This window comes from Toxorhynchites rutilus, chromosome 3, assembly GCF_029784135.1.
Source record: "Toxorhynchites rutilus septentrionalis strain SRP chromosome 3, ASM2978413v1, whole genome shotgun sequence".
Classification (NCBI taxonomy): Eukaryota; Metazoa; Arthropoda; class Insecta; order Diptera; family Culicidae; genus Toxorhynchites; species Toxorhynchites rutilus.
In genome coordinates, this window is record NC_073746.1 from 310281412 (window position 1) to 310300406 (window position 18995).

An 18995-nucleotide genomic window follows, 5' to 3' on the forward strand; every position below is an offset into this window, starting at 1 on the left:
ACTACAATGAAGGCGGCCGAAAAAATTCGTGTAGTTTATAGACCCGATACTGTAACGATTCCCACAGCACAGCGTTGGTTTGATCGATTTCGTTCTGGTCTAGTGGCTGTCGAAGATACACCCCGTACTGGTACGCCAATCGTCGTGGAAACCGATAAAGTCGTTGAAATCATCCAAGTCATCCAAGACCGGCATGTGAGCACACGCTTGATTGGCCAGGAACTTGGTATAGACCATAAAACCGTTTGGAACCATTTGCAGAAGATTGGATTCCAAAAAAAGCTGGATGTATGGGTGCCACACGAGTTGACGCGAAAAAATCTTTTAGACCGAATAAACGCCTGCGATGCACTGCTGAAACGGAACGAACTCGACCCATTTTTGAAGAAGATGGTGACTGGTGATGAAAAGTAGATCACGTACGACAACCTCAAGCGAAAAAAGTCGTGGTCGAAGCGCGGTGAGCCGACTCAAACCATCGCCAAGCCCGGATTGACGGCCAGGAAGGTTTTGCTGTGTGTTTGGTGGGATTGGAAGGGAATCATCCACTATGAGCTGCTCAACTATAGCCAGACCCTCAACTCGGTTCTCTACTGTGAGCAACTCGACCGTTTGAAGCAGGCGATTGACCAGAAGCGGCCAGAAATGATCAATAGGAATGGTGTTATTTTCCACCAGGACAACGCTCGGCCTCACACATCTTTGATGACCCGCCAGTAGCTACGGGAGCTCGGATGGGATGTCCTATTGCACCCACCGTATAGTCCGGACCTGGCTCCAAGTGATTATCATCTCTTCCGGTCCATGCAAAACGCTGATGAAAAGGGGGTATTATTTGTACTGAATCCGAGGAAGAATCCATTTCTTTTTCAAGCGTTAATAATTCTACGCCGGAGCAACGAAATGGTATGATAATCTTTCTATCAAGGATGGATGTATAGTATGATAAAAATATGTATAGTAAACATTATCTTTCAATCCACCTTATGACAGCCATTACCAGAATATTGGAATGCATTAGCGCAATGCGAGTCTTCGGTTACTCTTCATTGTTCCGTGAATCAAAACAAACATTTTTGCGCGCTGGCTGAATCGTTGCAAAAACAGATTTTTTTTCAAAAATATCACCAGAAGGGAAAAAATAGAGATAATCAAATGTAGTAGTTTTGAAAAATAAACTGAAAAATCTTTTTCCGTGTAGTATTTAAACTCACCTCAAGTTTTTCCACCCCTGGGATAAGTTGAAACCAGTGAAAATCGACTATTTTTTAAACATTGCTGCAGATGCCGGCCGTTATTTGTCGATGATTGCTGTATGAATGAATGATGATAAATTAAAAAAAATAAATTAATCATTCATATTTCGTTCATCAGTATGTTCTACATAATATATGAATACACAAACATGATCAAGTAAAATTTGTTAATTTTTCAACTAGGGGTTCCTCTTCCCTACATAACATGTAACAAAGATTTAGTTGGATTTATTCCTAAACAAGTTTCCACAAGCCATCCTCTCCTCCCTTTTTGAGTGTGTTACGTAATATTCGAACATTTGAATGATCCCATAAACATCATTAGTGACCAGTCTTCCGAAAAACACTTACACACGCCCACGCGATATAAAAATTCCATGTTTTTGTTTGAACTCGAACATGATTTTCGCTAGTGTTGAATGTCTACCCCAAACACGAACAATGATACACAAACATAAACATGTGTGAACAAACACGATGTTTATAATTCAAGAACATCATGTACAAGCATATCACCCGATGTCGCAGTATTCATTGCTTTCGTTTCGTTTTTTTTCATGCACGGAAAGAAATTATTCATCCTAAAACATTTCTTCGTAGAATACTTTTTCACAGAAACGAACTTGAAATTTAGTTCGCATTACAAAAATTGCATGAGCTAAGAGAAAGATTAGCTTCAATGACAGGTATACTGCACATAGAGACATATCAGTCTCCGTTGTAAGCCATTAATTTCTCGATGTTATCATTCTGGTACTTTATATTCGATTAAAATTATAGAAATATTGTAATCAAAATTTGTTGTGGGTAACTAAATATCTCCGCCACAGTCTGTTCATTTTTTTTTCAATTTTGTTCAAATGGCTAATAATAGCGAATATTACATGAATTCAATATACAAATTGATGCGTGCACTAAATAATGATATCAATTATGAAGAACTCTGATATCAATCGACGTTTATTTTGTTCAGAACAGACAAAGAGGTTTATTTTATTTGCCCAAAATTTTAGACGAAGTACCCATTGTTATGATAGGAAAGCATTTTTCCCATATCAATATTCGCGTTGACAGCGGAAAGGTGTCGACATCTGGAGACGACATTAGTTTGTATGAGGCCAACTATTCTCTATCAGATTAGTCGGTCCTACGACAGTTTTAAATTGCTAAAATTTGTATGAATTTTTTTTCTTGGCGTTTTTTATCTACTAGACGTATCTTGTTCTGACCCTCATTTAAACTATTTTCTATAAATTTCCAGATATTCTCACCAAAACTAACCATTATAATATAAAATTATTTTTAGACACAATTTTTGTATGATATTTTTTCATTACTTGCAAGCAAAAGTGATTTTCATTTACATAAAATACTAATTTGATATGAGAAAAATAATTTTCATTCATAATTTTTATTTTTAAAGTGTGTTCATTTCTTCTGCAAATCCATATTGTCATGCCTACTCCCCCATTTCGTAATACGAAGCTCAATGCCGTCAACGCGGATACCAGCACACCACGTGTTGAGTGGAGGTGGTGTGGTGTCCGATTCGCTTCTTCTACTCTAAGCACTGCCGGTGCTTGGGGTGGAAATGCAAGAGAAACTGGACACCATGTTCGAACATCGTGTGAAAAATTAGAATTGAACATCGTATGTCCAAACATACTACGAATACAAACATGTCACATTTTCAAACATAGGTACGAAAAAATCATGTTTGTATTCAAACACAAGACTGCGAACAGCAGTGTGGACATGTTTATCCCGGACGCAGTGTTTGCCCCGGTGTACCTTATATCATATCTTTGATATTCTCATTTCTTGGACGGCTTCATGGAGAAATCAACCTGTCCCATTGTCCTATCGGGTTTACAATGGAATATAGGGCAGTTAGTACGCTAAGCGAAATGCTTTGTTTCTATGTCCACTCTTCACTCATTTTTAATCTTGGTGCAATTTGAACATTTAATTTCTTCGGATTTATAATATTTGAATTGACATTTTCATCGCATTCCGGATATACATTGAATTCTGATTTACAATCGGCAATTGTATGGTCATATTCACAACATTTGAAACGTCTAAGAATCATTAACCCGTCGACTACTTGGCAGGGCTTTGAAGTAGGAATTGAAGATACAAGATCCATCGGAATGTAAAAACCAGTGAGAAACGAAACACCCGGTAATCATTCAGAAAATTTCAATTGATGTTATATTCTACCATAAGTATCACTATACAATCTATCAGTTATCAAATACAATGCCCATGTTCCTTCCAGATTTAACGATGAAGCCTCGAAGCAGACTCCAACTCCGGCCCAGCAGGTCCCCGAAGGTGACATTCAGCTCAAGCGGGATCCCGAGTTCCGTCGACTGGGCGCTGAGATCGATTTCGATCGGGTGATGAAAATCTACAATGTCTTCCGGCAGGATTGCTTCGACGAGGATAGTCGCAAGCGAAAGTGTGCCGAGACGCTGCGGGCGAGGCTGCAGTGGTTGAACGAAGAGGTTCGCAAAGAAATCCAGGGTCACTTGGATTATGCCATCGAGAATTGTTTGGCGGGAACGCGTTACGAGCGCGTGCAAGGTGACGGACCGCGGGTGAAAGGAATCTCGGTCAAGTATCCACTGTTTATGAAATATTTCACCCAGTATGGTATAAAGGGTAAATCGTTGAAGGATATTGAAGTGATGGCATATGGGGGTCCAGGCAAGCTGTTTATGGCACATAACGGCTGGATCATCAATGGAGACCCGTTGAACGATTTTGCTCGGCCTCAACCGGGGACGGGAAATGTTTACCTGAGGCGGGAGCTGATCGCGTGGGGTGACAGTGTGAAGTTGCGTTACGGTGATAAACCCGAGGATAGCCCCTATCTTTGGAAACACATGAAGAGCTATGTTGATACCACTGCCAGGATTTTTAACGGCGTGAGATTGGATAACTGTCACTCAACACCGCTGCATGTGGCTGAATGGCTGCTCGATTCGGCTCGGAAAGTTAACCCCGAGCTGTACGTTGTGGCTGAGTTGTTTACCAACTCGGATTATACCGATAACATCTTTGTGAATCGGTTGGGAATTACTTCACTCATTCGAGGTAAGAAATTGTGTGTATATTTCTAATGAAGTCGAAGCAAATTTTTATTTATTACGTAGAGGCCCTCTCCGCATGGGATTCTCACGAGGAAGGACGTCTGGTGTACCGTTACGGTGGTGCTCCGGTGGGAGCATTCTTCCCATGTCCGAAGCGCATTCTGGCACCAACTATCGCGCACGCTTTGTTCCTCGACTTGAGCCACGACAATCCGTCACCCGTCGAGAAGCGGTCGATTTTCGACCTGATTCCATCGGCGGCCTTAGTCTCGATGGCTTGCTGTGCCATTGGCAGTAACCGCGGCTACGATGAGCTTGTTCCTCACCATGTAAGTATGTCTCGTGTGTTGGCAACCGCAGAAGTGATTTATCGGCGAGTATGGATTTGAATATCGCTTGCATTAAAAAAAATTCGGAAAAGCCCAAAAGATAATTTGATTGGACCAATTTCCAAATAAAACATAATTTCATTGACTATATTTTAAAAATATTTCGACGACCTGCCGGGTGGCCTTACGGCGGTTGGGCGGAACTTTCGCCATTGCTGTCGAAAACATATTTGTGGCATGTTCTTCAGTTCATTTATAGCTTTAATAGCTGACCCGGCAAACTTCTTCCCGCCCAAAATTTATTTTTCGTTATCACATTCACGTTTTCTTACTAAGCGCACGTTCATGGGTCCAATCGCAGAACTGTTCATTGATTGATCTTCTACCAATATACGTCATTGTGATATCAGATGTTTTTCAGACACAATTCTCGTTCAAGATTTTTCAACCAGTTGCGAATAACATGTTTCTCCGTTACATGGAATAAATGTTTGATACAGGAAATATAATAGAATAAAGACAGCATGGACGTTTTGCTCTTATCAACACATTCGGTGATCCATTTTTATTTATATAGATATCGAGATTACAGCGCTTGCAAAACAAAATAATGCGGTTGATACTAAAATGTAATAGATTCACTTCCTCATCTTTAATGTTAGACGCTCTACAATGGTTATCCGTGAAGCAAAGAATTGTTTATTTAACTATGGTGTTCATTTTTAAAGTAATTAACGGTTTGCTGCCTCGATATTTGTGTGATCGAGTTGAAAGAGGAAGTGACTTTCATAGTTATAACACTAGAAACGCGAATGAATTAAGAACACCTAATTTAATAAAAAATTTGTCATGTTCTTCACAAAATTCGTTGTATTTCAAAGGAATAAATGTGTTCAACTCGATGCTAAGACATATTAAATGCGCAACAACACTTACAGAATTTAAGAGGTACTGTATTTCACATGTGAAAGCTGTGTTTTATTAACAGCCGAACGAGTTTTTGCTTATTTTTATGACGAAGATCTTTACTGACGAAGTTTTATACGAACGGATAATTTAATGTGGACAATTTTTTTGCAGTTTGTTTTCAATATTTCCAATGAATCTGACGAAGTTTTTGTTGAACGGATTATATTATGTAGATTATTTAAATTTTTGAAATTATCTTTTTTTAAATTTGTATTGATCTCTATTATGTCTGTCATGATCTTGGTGATGATGGACTATTTTTATTTTTATTTTGTTGTTCTTATAGTTGTATTAGTAAAAAAAAAAGTAGTCTACAAAAGTTTGAGAGTCGCGCGCGAGACACAGATATAAAGGATATTAAATGGAAAGTTTTTTAAGTGCCGGTCTAGGAATTTTTCGTAAAGGAAATTTTCTCGATTTCTCTGAATGAGGGTATTTATAGTCAATCCAAAACAAGGCTGGCGGTTGGACTTGTGCTTTGGTGGACAACTTGGCTGCAAGGGCCTCGTCGGGACCGTATCGGCTCTGTGACGGACATGATTGAGTATTGGCTTATCTTTTGACAATTTTTTGAACTTATATCTGTAAATAAAATAAGTTCGTTTTTTATGTTTGCTTTGCTAAACTGATTTCAATGTTGAGAAAAAATAAATAAATTATCTTTTCGATAACTCGCGCGACCATCGTCATCATAGATAGAAGACGATGTAGGAGTGTGTTTTACCACATTAAAAACCATTTCTACTTTCAAACGAAGATGAATTTCGTTAGCGCAAACATCAAATGGAATAACAGCGCTTGTAAATATGTATTTGTAGAACATATGCGAATTGAATTTTTCTAATTTTCCCATTTTCCTTTAGTATTCCGAAAATTTTCAATTATCATGTTTGTTTGAAATATATGTATTATTTTTATGGGACCCCCTCTCCATTCCAGAGAAGGGAGGGGTGTCATACCATCATAGAAACATTTATTACCTCCTGAAACCTCCATATACCAGATTTGGTTCCTTTTGCTTGACTTATTCTTGAGTTATACAGGAATTTGTGTTTCACTTGTATGGCAGCCTCCTCTTAGAGAGAAGGGAAGAGTGTTGAACCACCATACAAACGTTTATCGATCCCTAAAACCTCTGTGTACCAAGTTTGATTCCATTTGCTTGATTAGTTCTCGAGTTTCATTGGTATGGCAGCCAACCCCTGGATTATCCAGCAGCAACTATCTCGCACGGCTATCTAAAATATAATGCTGGAGTACTCGAACATATGATACGAAAGAGATGCAATCGGATACGTCATTTAACTGTGTCTTAAAAAAAGGAAGTCATCTCAATCAAACAAACCAAATACTTAGTTTAGTTATTCATAGTAATGAATAAAAAATTGTTGTTCATATGTTTGAGAACAATTTGTTCCTTCAATGAATTCGTAGTTTTATATAATTATACCACAATCGATTTAAATTATACGTTTATGTGACTCTCGAACTGCCCCAGTAAACATCTAGTACGACTATTGCCAAATGCATATACGGTTTATTACGTTTGTGTCACTAAGTGTTATACACTTGAACACCTCCAGATAAAGACACTCCAAAGTAAAAGATAGATAGAGAGATAGAGAGACAGAAAAGGAATACATACGACTGAATATATTAGGCTGTCAAAAAAGTTCTGCGGTATTTTTTTTGAATTTTCATTTGTTCATAAAATTAGTTACAATCATCTGTTTTAAGTCAAATATGCGCCGTTTTGTTCGATGACTTGTTCCCAACGAGATGCCAACTTCATAATACCCCTGTTATAGAAGCTCGCTTCCTTATTGGCAAAAAACTCGGATAGCCAATTTTCACAGGCCTCTTTTGTGGCTAACTTCTGACTACCTAGCTCGTTCGCCATGGACAAAAACAGGTGGTAGTCACTTGGTGCAAGGTCCGGACTATACGGCGGATGCAAAAGAACCTCCCATCCGAGCTCCCGGAGCTTCTGGCGCGTCACCAAAGAAGTGTGTGGCCTGGCGTTATCCTGATGGAAGACAATGCGGCTTCTGTTTATCAAAGATGGCCTCTTCTTCATGAGTGCTACCTTCAAGCGGTCCAGTTGTTGGCAGTACAGGTCCAAATTGAGCGTTTGGCCATAGGGAAGCAGCTCATAATAGATTATTCCTTGACAATCCCACCAAACACACAGCAGAACCTTCCTAGCCGTTAATGAGGGCTTGGCCACCATCTGAGCCGCTTCAGCGGGCTTCGACCACGACCGTTTGCGCTTCACGTTGTCGTAAGTGACCCACTTTTCATCGCCAGTCACCATCCGCTTCAGAAACGGGTCGATTTTGTTGCGATTCAGCAGCGATTCACATGCGTCGATACGGTCAAAGATGTGTTTTTGCGTCAACGTGTGTGGCACCCATACATCGAGCTTCTTTGTGAATCTAAGCTTCTTCAAATGGTTAATAACGGTTTGATGACTTATCCCCAGCTCTTGGCCGATGCTACGGCTGCTACTATGCCGGTCTTTCTCGGCTAATTCAGCGATTTTGTCGCAATTTTCGACGACAGGCCTTCCGGAGCGTGGCGCATCTTCGACGACCTCTACACCAGAACGAAAACGTTGAAACCATCGTTGTGCGGTGGAAATGGAAACTGTATCGGGTCCAAAAACTGCACAAATTTTATTGGCAGCTTGAGATGTATTTTTGCCTTTGTCATAGTAGTACTGTAAAATATGTCGGATTTTCTCTTTATATTGCTCCATATTTGCGACACTATAACTCACGAACGACTTAACCAAACAAAACACTGTCAAGGACTATATTATAGCGCGCAAAAATACCTTTCCAACAAGCTATAGTATGACTCGATACAATGAATACAACTAGAACTACGCGCTTACGACAACTCGCGGAAATACCGCTGGACTTTTTTGACAGCTTAATATAAAGAAAGGGGAGAAGTAAAATAGGTCCTATTGAAGATGGATATAAAAGTATGATAAGAAAATTTTGTTCCTGTTGATGTGCTGTGAAAAAAATCGATGATGTAAAAAATTAAGTCTGAAATAAATTTGGAATAAAAGGAGAAATTATCAGTGTACTTACATGGACTTACCTGGAATGTTCGACTGGATACTCACCTGGAAATTGAATCAAATTCTTTCCTGAACTTACCTGAAGGATCTTTTTTGTAGTACCTGGAATGAGAAGGAATTTTTGGAGGATGTATGGAAATTTGGGATAGAAGGAAGGATGGTATAGTTCAGCCCACGAATCCCTGCTCCGGTTGTTTGGATGATAAGCAACAGCTGTCTCGCAGGGCTCTCTGGAATATAATTCTAGAGCAGCTGAAACTCGTGCATATAATTCGAAACAGATGCAATCAGATACGTCATTTCTGGTACTATACTATATTTTAGTGGAATTGTCTTGAAATTTATATTAAAATGGTAATTGAAGGTCCAGTGCAACGAGTTTTAAGTAATCAAATAACGTGAAGTAAAAATTTTCATCTAAATTTTCCTTTTTTAAACAGCTTTCAGGCCTGTTGATCTGATAGAGATTAATTTGGCTCCTTTAATCACCATATCACCACCAGACGTCGACACTGTTCATACGACATCTCGGATGATGTAATATGGCTTCAATTACGATCAAATATGATTTACTGTTGAACGATTTTCCACAGCATTTAATACAATTAATACAATACGACTCAAAAACTGCATCAGCCTGATATGCATATATGATTCTGTAAAGATCAATTTTACGATAGTGTTTATTAATGATGAAACGGATAAGAATTTGGCCGGATACCGGATATCCGGCTCTCAACTAGCGAATACGAATCTGAGATAAACTGAATATGTTCATGAAGCAAATAAATGATTACATTTTAGGGAGTAATAAATACATTTTTACATAAAAATGATGAACACGCGAACCTCACGACAGCTTGTGGTACTGTTTCAACCAAGTGGCAAATGAAAAAAATAGTTAGCGTCGCGGCTGGACTGATTTTCATGAAATTATGCATTAAAAATTTGGTAGGCATGAGAATAGGTCGTAGGATACCACTAGGGTGCCGACTACCATAAATTTTAAACCGATTGGGGTGGCCATATGCAAGAAAAAACAAGAACAAATCTCATTGCTGACGAAATCGAATGTTATGTGAAAACATTTCCAATTGGTGGTCATTAAACTTTAAGCAGTGATCCCAATTGACAAGGTGTGCTAGAGTTTATTATTTGGCGCATTTCAGTAGTGTTAGGAGTTAAAGACTGTTCTCTGAACAGTCTGGTGTACAAGGCAAAGCGTAATCGATCGGTTAAAAAAATATAATGAAAGTCCTAGTGTTAATGGATTAATGTTATTAGTTAATATTAATTTAATTTTGAAAAAGTATGATTTACCTTGTGTTAATGAGAAATAATTTTTTTTTCTAATATCCGGTATCCGGTGAAACAGCAAATATTAGCCGGATAGGCCGGATACCAGATAGTTACCGTATCTCCGTTTCATCTCTAGTGTATATCATCGAACCGATGTTTGTTACACCGAATTGAGACTTAATCTGTAGTAATAAATACAATCGAGGTTCTCGCGTTCGAACGATTTTAGATTACACAATGCTTTCTTCGATCGGCATTATATATGATTTTGATTCGATCTTACTTTATACGTGACTCAGAATATGCCAAGTTATGCGATTTATTGTATGTATTTTGTCGTGATAAATCAAATCACACGATGTATACTTTGATCGACATTTATATGATTGTTATTCGAATTCACTTTATATACGACTTAGAATATTTCAAGTTATACAAATTAATGGTTGCTGGGTGGCTCCCTGCCAGTCGTTATCATGCAGCGCTAAACGGTCCGGTCCTGCCGGTCCGAAGCCCCGAACGATGTAGCAGTTTACGATCGCCTAGCACCGTCGGACGATCGGAACCAGGCTTCCGTTCATTGCTCTCATTCTTCTCCAGAAGTGTAAGGATATTATACTAGATACCGGAACGGGCGTATCCGACTCATCCGACTCAAAGTACTTGACGATGTTCACTGTTTTCGCCATAACATCCGCAGTTCGATTGGTCAAATGCTGTCAAATTTTGTTTGGGTTACTATGATTGACGAGGCACAATTGGTTTCATCAACTGGTTTCAAGGTGAACGTATGAAAAATTAGTAAAATTTGCCCAATTTTGTTTAATGCAAGCGTATGATTTGAAAATTGTCTTCATTCATCCCTTTCCCTGTAGATTCACGTGGTGGATGAGGAACGCCAGTATCAGGAGTGGGGAAAACACGTTACCAAGGGTACGGGGATTGTCGCGGTGAAGGAAGCACTGAATCTTCTCCACGGCGGGTTGGCCACTCGTGGGTTCGACCAGGTGTTTGTCGATCAGATGCACCCGGATATTGTTGCCGTTACCCGACACTCGACCCAGAGCCATGAAACGGTCATTCTGGTGGCGCACACTGCCTTCAGCTATCCGAACGCTTGGGCTGGACCGACCGGAGTTCGGCCGCTACGATTCGAGGGGAATCTGGTGGAGATTGTTTTCGAGGTTCAAATTTATAAAAAGTAAGTTTTGGAAGGTTATGATTCACAGAGTTGATGTATGTTAATCTGTGTGATCAATTCGGAACAGAACAGGGCAAACGTTCGATCGCCCGTCGGAGTTCAAGAAGGACGACCAGTACATAAACGGGGTGGACGAGTACGTGGTCGATTTGCGCAAGAATCTCAAACTAGAAGAGTCGGACATCTTCCGGAAGGAGGCTGTTATTGACGGAAACACAACTCAGTTGGATTTTGTCAATTTGAAGCCAGGGTCGGTGGTAGCAGTTCGTGTGGCCCTGAAGGAACATATCAGGCCACACTATGACAATTTGCAGGGTTTGATTCAGGAGTTCCATCAGGATAAGGGTTCTCGGTATGCCGAATTGCAACGTATACTCTCGAAGTTGAACTTGGTTGACTTCAACAACTTACTTTATTGTTGTGCTGAGGAGGAGAGGGACAATGGTGGCGGTCCTTATAATATTCCCGGTTACGGGGATTTGGTGTACTGTGGATTACAAGGTATTATTTCAATCCTGAGTGACATCGGTCCGAATAATGATTTGGGACACCCGCTGGCAAACAATTTGCGCACCGGAGATTGGCTAATTGGTAAGTGTATTAATACTTGCTGTGATCAACGATATTTAATACTAATTTCCACTAGATTATTGCTCGAAGCGCCTGCAAAACTATCCCAACCTGACGGAAGTGGGCACCTGGCTGAGTAAGAACCTCGCTTCACTGAAGGAGATCCCTCGGTACATGATTCCGAGCTATTTCGATGTTATCATCACAGGGGTTCATCGACTAGCCGTAAATGCTGCCTGTAATCTGATGGCGAATTTCGTTCGCCATGGTTCGGCATTTGGGCGCCGTTTGGCGCTCGGTTCGGTCCAGTGCGTCCGAGTCGCTCCATCAGCTAACTTGCCAAAGCTTAGCCCGCATGTTAACCCACCAAAGCCTCCATTGCATTGCGCTACATTGGCTGCGGGATTGCCACATTTTGCCACTGGATATATGCGCTGCTGGGGTCGAGATACGTTCATTTCCCTGCGTGGATTGATGTTCCTCACTGGACGATTTGATGAGGCACGTTATATGATTCTTGGATTCGGAGGATGTCTGCGGCACGGATTGATACCGAATCTGCTGGATGGTGGAATGAACGCTCGGTTCAATTGCCGGGATGCTATCTGGTGGTGGTTGTACTGCATTCGTCAATACGTCGAGGAAGCACCCAACGGAAAGGCTATCCTGAAGGATAAGGTTTCCCGACTTTATCCGACGGACGATTCCGAGGCGAAACAGTCGGGTGAATGTGTGAGTATGCGTATTTCCAGCCGCAAAGCACCGATTTTTATTGTTAGAATAGTAACCATCGAATTATAGCATGCCTTGAAATATTAGCGAGTAAAACTTTATTCCATGTTACACTATCAAACCAAGTATATGTACAACAGGTTATGAGCACAGAAAACGTTACCATGGGATACGGTTCTGTTAGTGAAGAAAGAAATTTTTTTCTGAACGGCGTGTGAAAATGGTGAACCCTAAAGCATCAAATTCGAATTAACTCGGCCAGCCTAGACACCCGAGAGGATCAATTTCCCTTCCAGTTCGGGAGATTCTTCGAGGATCGGAAAACTATAGTTCGTGGTCTTTTGCCACCAAGATGGTCCTTATTAAGGAACGGACCTGGTGTGCTGTGACGGAGAGAGCTGATGGGGAACCAGCAGTAAGCAAGAAAATCTCGGAACAATCGTTAGGTACTATATGTCTCAGTATCGATTCAAGCATTTACGGACTCGTGAGGGATGCTAAGAATGTGAAAGAAGCGTGGGACAATCTTCGGAATACATACGAGCCCAGTGGATCAACTAGAAAGATTGGTTTGCTGAGGAGGCTCACAGGTATTCGATTGGCCGGAGCTGCACGGGATGAGGACAACACCTGCCAGACGACTCAACGGTATGTTAATGAGCTGTTCACGACTGGTCATCAGTTGGCGGAAGTTGGCTTCAAGGTGGATGACGCTTGGCTTGCTTGTTTGCTGATGAAAGGATTGCCAAAGCAGTATGATCCTATGATCCTTGGCCTGGAGTCATCTGGAATCAAGCTAATGGCAGACGTAGTCAAAGAAAAATTATTGCAAGATGTGAAGATATCAAATGAGACGAAGCCAGGTATTGAAGCGTTCTTCAGCAAGTCCAAATTGGTATCGAAAACCAGCGGTGAGAAATCAGGTGTGCACCGGTAGCATCGGTGTAGGAAAATCGGTCATTATGCATCCCACTGTTCCTAGCAAGTAACTGTGGGGAGGAAAGAAAAGAATACCAAGAATAGTGGTCATGCTGCATTTTTTGAGGTTGTGTCATATGTCTGTTAGCTGTATGAAACGATTAGGAAGCATGGCGAGCGGATTCGAATTCAGTGTGGATGATTCCACGCTGTGTGTACCGACAACCGTTTCATTCAAAAGGACGTCGTGAAGACCGTGTGCTGGAGTTAATCCATTCCGACTTGTGTGGACCAATGGAGACGAAATCAGCAGGTGGTAGTCGCTACTTTTTAACTTTTATTGACGATGCGAGCAGAAAGGGGTTTGTTCCTGAATTCGAAAAAGTACTGGACGCATTCCAAGATTCCAAGAGCTTTGTCGAGAACTAAACAGGAGAGAAAATCAAACGTTTGAGATCTGATAATGGGAAGGAGTATATCAATCGTCAATTGAAACAACTTCGTGGGCCCGGCATTCATCACGAGACGTTTGTACCATACAACCCAGAACAGAACGGGTTGGCGGAACGTATGAACCGAAAAGTTGTCGAAAAAGCAAGAAGTATGCTGTGTGATGCTAACCTGAATAAGTGCTATTGGGCGGAAGCAGTTGCAACAGCATCGTATGTGATCTATCGAGCGCCAACAAAAGGAGCAAAACTTATGTTTCATGTACCGAAAGAGAAGAGACAGAAGTGGGATGCGAAGTCCGAACCAGGAATTTTCATGGGCTACAGTAACAGTTCAAAGGCGTACCGAGTGCGAAGGCGAAGAATATCGTTATTAGCCGAGATGTCATATTTTTGGATGAAAGCACAATCAATCAAATTACTGAGTTCGAGGAACAGAGTGCAGCAGTTGATCCTGTTGAACTAATCGTACTATCTGTAGATCTAAACCGAGAAACAGAGAGCACGAATACATCCAAGCAGCAGGACAGAATCGAATCCACTGAGGATTACAACAGTGAGTCAGAAAACGATGATCCCGATAGAGAGGAAGCAGAAGATCAACAGCAACAGTCTATTCCGTAGCCTGTCGTGCTTCCTCCATAATCAGAGGACCCACGTAAGTTGGTAAGGCACAGTGAGAAAGAGCGCCTTCCTTCAGGCAAGCATCATGATTATAGCCTAAGTTGCAGTGCCGTAGTTAAAGATCCTTCACAGTTTACAGAACAATACCAAAAGTGCGATGATGCTAATACTATCGATGAGGTGGTGTTTGATGAACCAAAAACATTCCAAGAGGCAATTCGCAGTGATGAGCATGATGCTTTGCAGAAAAAATGCACGTGCGAACTGACAACTTTACTTGCTGGACGGAAAGCCTTACAGTCGAAGTGGGTGTTCAAGGTGAAAACCAACTCGGATGGTTCGGTAGAAAGGTTCAAGGCCAGATTAATCATCAAGGGTTTCTCTCAAGTAAAAGGCGTAGACTATAACGAGACCTACGCACTTGTAGTTCGCTATGCTACTGTTCGCTATTTGATGGCTCTGGCAGCCAGGATTGGTCTGAAGGTTCTGCAGATGGATGTAGTGACGGCTTTTCTGCAACAAGAACTAAAGGAAGAGGAAATATTTATGGAGCAACCTGAAGGTTTCGTGAACCAGGAGTCACCGACAAAAGTTTGTAAGCTGAAGAAGGCATTGTACGGACTTAACCAAGCCAGCAGAGTTTGGAATTTGAAGCTAGATAGTGAACTAAAATGTTTTGGAATGTATCGGTCGAAGTACGATGCCTGTGTCTACTACAAAATCGAAAACACATCTATTCTGATATGGATGACATACTTATTTTTTCGTGTGCTGTGTGCTGGGAGAAGAATTTGAAGAAGTAGCTAACTAAGAAATTTAAAATGAAGGATTTGGGGCTCGCTAGCAAAGTGCTTGGGATTCGTGTAACCAGAGACGGAGGCGCAGTAATGTTAGATCAAGAACAATACATCAACAATCTCCTGAAACGATTCGGAATATGGAATTCGTGTAACTAGAAACGGAGGCGCAGTAATGTGAGATCAAGAACAATACATTAACGATCTCCTGAAACGATTCGGTGCTGCCGAATACAATATTGTGCCAATACCAGCCGATCCAGGACTTAAGCTAACCAAGCAGATGAGTCCAAAGACGAAAAAAGAGCGGAAAGAGATGGAAAAGGTTCCATTCCGGGAGCTAGTGAGCGGCTTGCAATACTTGGACTTTGGCGAAGCGGATCTGTGGATCTTTCTTTGCCTGAAGGGGACGGAGGAAATGAAACTGGTATATAACAGACAAAGTGATGGAAAGGTAGTAGGCTGGGGTTATGATACTGACACCCGTTGTTCTATAACTGGATACGTGCTAACACAATCGGGCGGAGCAATTGCTTGGAATTGTATAGCAGTCGACGGTTGCTCTCTCTACAACGGCTGTTTCAGCTGTCACCCAAGAAGACATTTGGTGGAGAGGTTTTAGACAAGAATTGTCAGGATGCTCGGAACCAATGGCCATCTTCTGCGACAACCGGAGGGCTGTTCATTTGGCGCAGAGGGAAATTGATTACTCTTCGAGAAGCAATCACATCGACATTCGACATCACTTCGTCAGGCAGCACGGAGTTTATTAGAATCATCAATTTTATAACAAATAATCACTGAATTCAACTACACTTTATATCTGCCGAATAAATCCAGTTACAGGATATTGAGGATAAAGCTATCCAACTGGAGCAAGTTAGAACTGACCGTTAATCAGTGGCCTTGCTTACCAAGGCACTACCCATCAACAAGTTTGAAAGCGGAAGGAATACCCTTGGAATCCAAGAAATTCTTGGTTAGGGGGGATGTTAGAATAGTAACCATCGAATTATAGCATGCCTTGATATATTATCAAATAAAACTTTATTCCATGTTACACAATCAAACTAAGTAGACATACAACAATTATAATGTTTTCGTATTATGTTGCTTCACAGGATCAAATGTTGTACGAGACGATTCAGGAAGCGCTGCGCGTCCATTTCCAAGGTCTGTCTTTCCGAGAACGTAACGCTGGAACTCGCATCGATGCCCACATGAAGGATAAGGGCTTCAACAACCGGATTGGAATCAATCCTGAAACGGGCTTCGTTTTCGGTGGGAACAACGCCAACTGTGGCACGTGGATGGACAAAATGGGATCCAGCGATAAGGCTGGAAACAGAGGAATACCTTCCTCGCCAAGGGACGGATCTGCGGTAGAGTTGGTCGGTCTACAAACGGCTGGTTTGCGGTTTTTGCAGAAAATGGCGGAGGAAAAAGTTATTCCATGCAATTCAGTGGAACGCTCCTCCACTAATGGTACGAAGACAACATGGACGTACAAACAGTGGGCGGACAAAATCGTCGCGAACTTCGAGAAGGAATTTTATGTGGATGAAAGCTCTGAGAGTCAGTACGTGAATAAGAAAGGAATCTATAAAGATACTCTTGGGTCGGAGATTCCGTGGACGGATTATCAACTGAGGTGTAACTTTCCCATTGCACTGGTTGCCGCCCCAGAACTGTGCAATCCAAAGCATGCCTGGAGGGCTTTGGAAAATGCCAAAAAGTATTTACTGGGTCAACTTGGAATGAAAACACTGGACTATGAGGATTGGGGATATCGTGGAAATTACGACAACTCAATCGATAGCGATGATAAAACGGTTTCCCATGGCGCAAATTATCACAATGGCCCCGAGTGGGTTTGGCCGATCGGATTCTACCTGAGGGCTAGGTTAATTTTCGCTAAAGCGAATGGACTTCTGAAAGAAACCGTCGCCGAAACGTGGTCCATTTTGCAGACACATTTAAACGAATTGCAGCGCTGCCATTGGCGCGGTCTAGCGGAGCTCACAAACGAGAACGGAGCTTACTGTAAGGACTCCTGTCGGACACAGGCTTGGAGTATGGGTTGCGTCCTCGAAGTACTGTATGATTTGGAGAAATACGAGAAAGAGCTATAAAGTCAAGCATCTGTTTCAATCATGAGAAACTTTTCAATTAGAAATGTGGAATAAGCCTGAAGCTTTAAACCTGAGACAAACTCTGGGGAATTCATTAAATTATTTATGCAAGTGTACGCTGTTTCAACATCGGATTTTTTGTATATTTGTTAAGTTTGCAAAATTATATATTTATTCCCGTATAGCCTTTTAATGTTAACCCTGGTGGGAGCACAGCATATCTATAGTGAACTCCAACTGTTCCGGACAGAAGAAAAATGCAAAAACTTTTGTGTGCGCATGTAGCACAAATTGAAATACAATTTTAAAATTCAACTTGTTTTATTGGCGCATCCGAAGCATGACAAACAGTTCGCTTGATAATTCCAGAAGAAGTCTATGGGCCCTATTATAGAAATAGGCGATAAGAATTTTGCCCGTTTGCTCTATTTTACTATTATAGACATCGAGCAATTCGATAGCACCGAGCGAGTGATAGCTATCGATGCAAGTGTCAGAAATTTTCGAGTTGTTTGGTTCACTTGTTGCATATCTTCAGAGAATTGTTTTGTTTTGGTTTGTGTCATTTCAGAAACGCCTAAATATATGCAATTTTTAACACATGTTCGTTTGTTTTGATCAGTTTTGCGGTGTTGCCAGAACAGTGTATACAAGGTAAGTGTTCAATTCAGCATTATTTATATTAATCATGTTTTAATTTACAATGCAGAACTTACTTCCAGCGCTTATTTCAGTGGCTGAAAATGAGTGGACAGACAAATCACTACCGAGTTATTCAACCTGGTTGAACCAATGAAAGCGAATGTAAACATTGCCCGAGGTGTTTGTGGAGGCAGTTCAAATAGAATCCCGGTTAAGGAAAAGTGGGAGGAATTCAGTGAGGAGCTTAATGCACTGAGACCACCAATGCGTCTTGGTTCAGAATGACAGAAAGTAAGTATTTCTTCTACGATACATATTACTTCATAAGTAAATTTTATCATATTCTTTGAATTACTATCAACCGAATTTCCTACCTAAAAATTTCTTATTCCTGCTAGCGTACATTAGTACTTTTTTTTTATTAATTCGTTTATTTTTACAGGCTCAGTTACTTAAGTTTAAAGGAGCCGAATTCTTAAATATAATTTTAAAACTACATATATAAACAATTTTCTTACATCTATGGTTAGTAAGGTGGAAAACCGATTACTCGCGGTGTACTCGAGTTTAGGAGGGTGACATATTTTTAGGAGGAGGATGGGATATAAGGAAATTGTAACAATGTTGATGAACACTCATTTCTTAAATCTATTCGTATATCTATAGTGTATTTACATTTCAACTTATTCTACTATTTATAGCAAGGGGACGAATTACCCGCAAATGAGGGAAAGGAGGGTGTAAGGATGTAGGGACAATCACACACGAAGATGTATAGCTTTAAGGAAAACATATATATGGGACATGTAATCAAGGTCTAACCGAGCCAACACATCTCTCACCGGCACATTGGGCTGTCTTCCTCGGGCCCGAAGGGAGTTTTCTAAA

General features: G+C 40.9%; 1 protein-coding gene across 2 annotated transcripts in view; it reads left to right on the forward strand.

Annotated features, from left to right (window-relative positions):
* Positions 1–17780, forward strand: part of LOC129776209 (glycogen debranching enzyme) — a 34479-nt gene extending 16699 nt beyond the window's left edge. For both annotated transcript variants that reach the window (XM_055781721.1, XM_055781720.1), the window contains exons 4-9: positions 3538–4358; positions 4418–4683; positions 10918–11243; positions 11311–11834; positions 11890–12545; positions 16455–17780. In XM_055781721.1, coding sequence (XP_055637696.1) covers positions 3538–4358; positions 4418–4683; positions 10918–11243; positions 11311–11834; positions 11890–12545; positions 16455–17465 — 3604 coding nt within the window. In that variant the 3' untranslated portion in view covers positions 17466–17780. The remainder of the gene's footprint in view (positions 1–3537; positions 4359–4417; positions 4684–10917; positions 11244–11310; positions 11835–11889; positions 12546–16454) is intronic.
* Positions 17781–18995: the final 1215 nt, after the last annotated feature.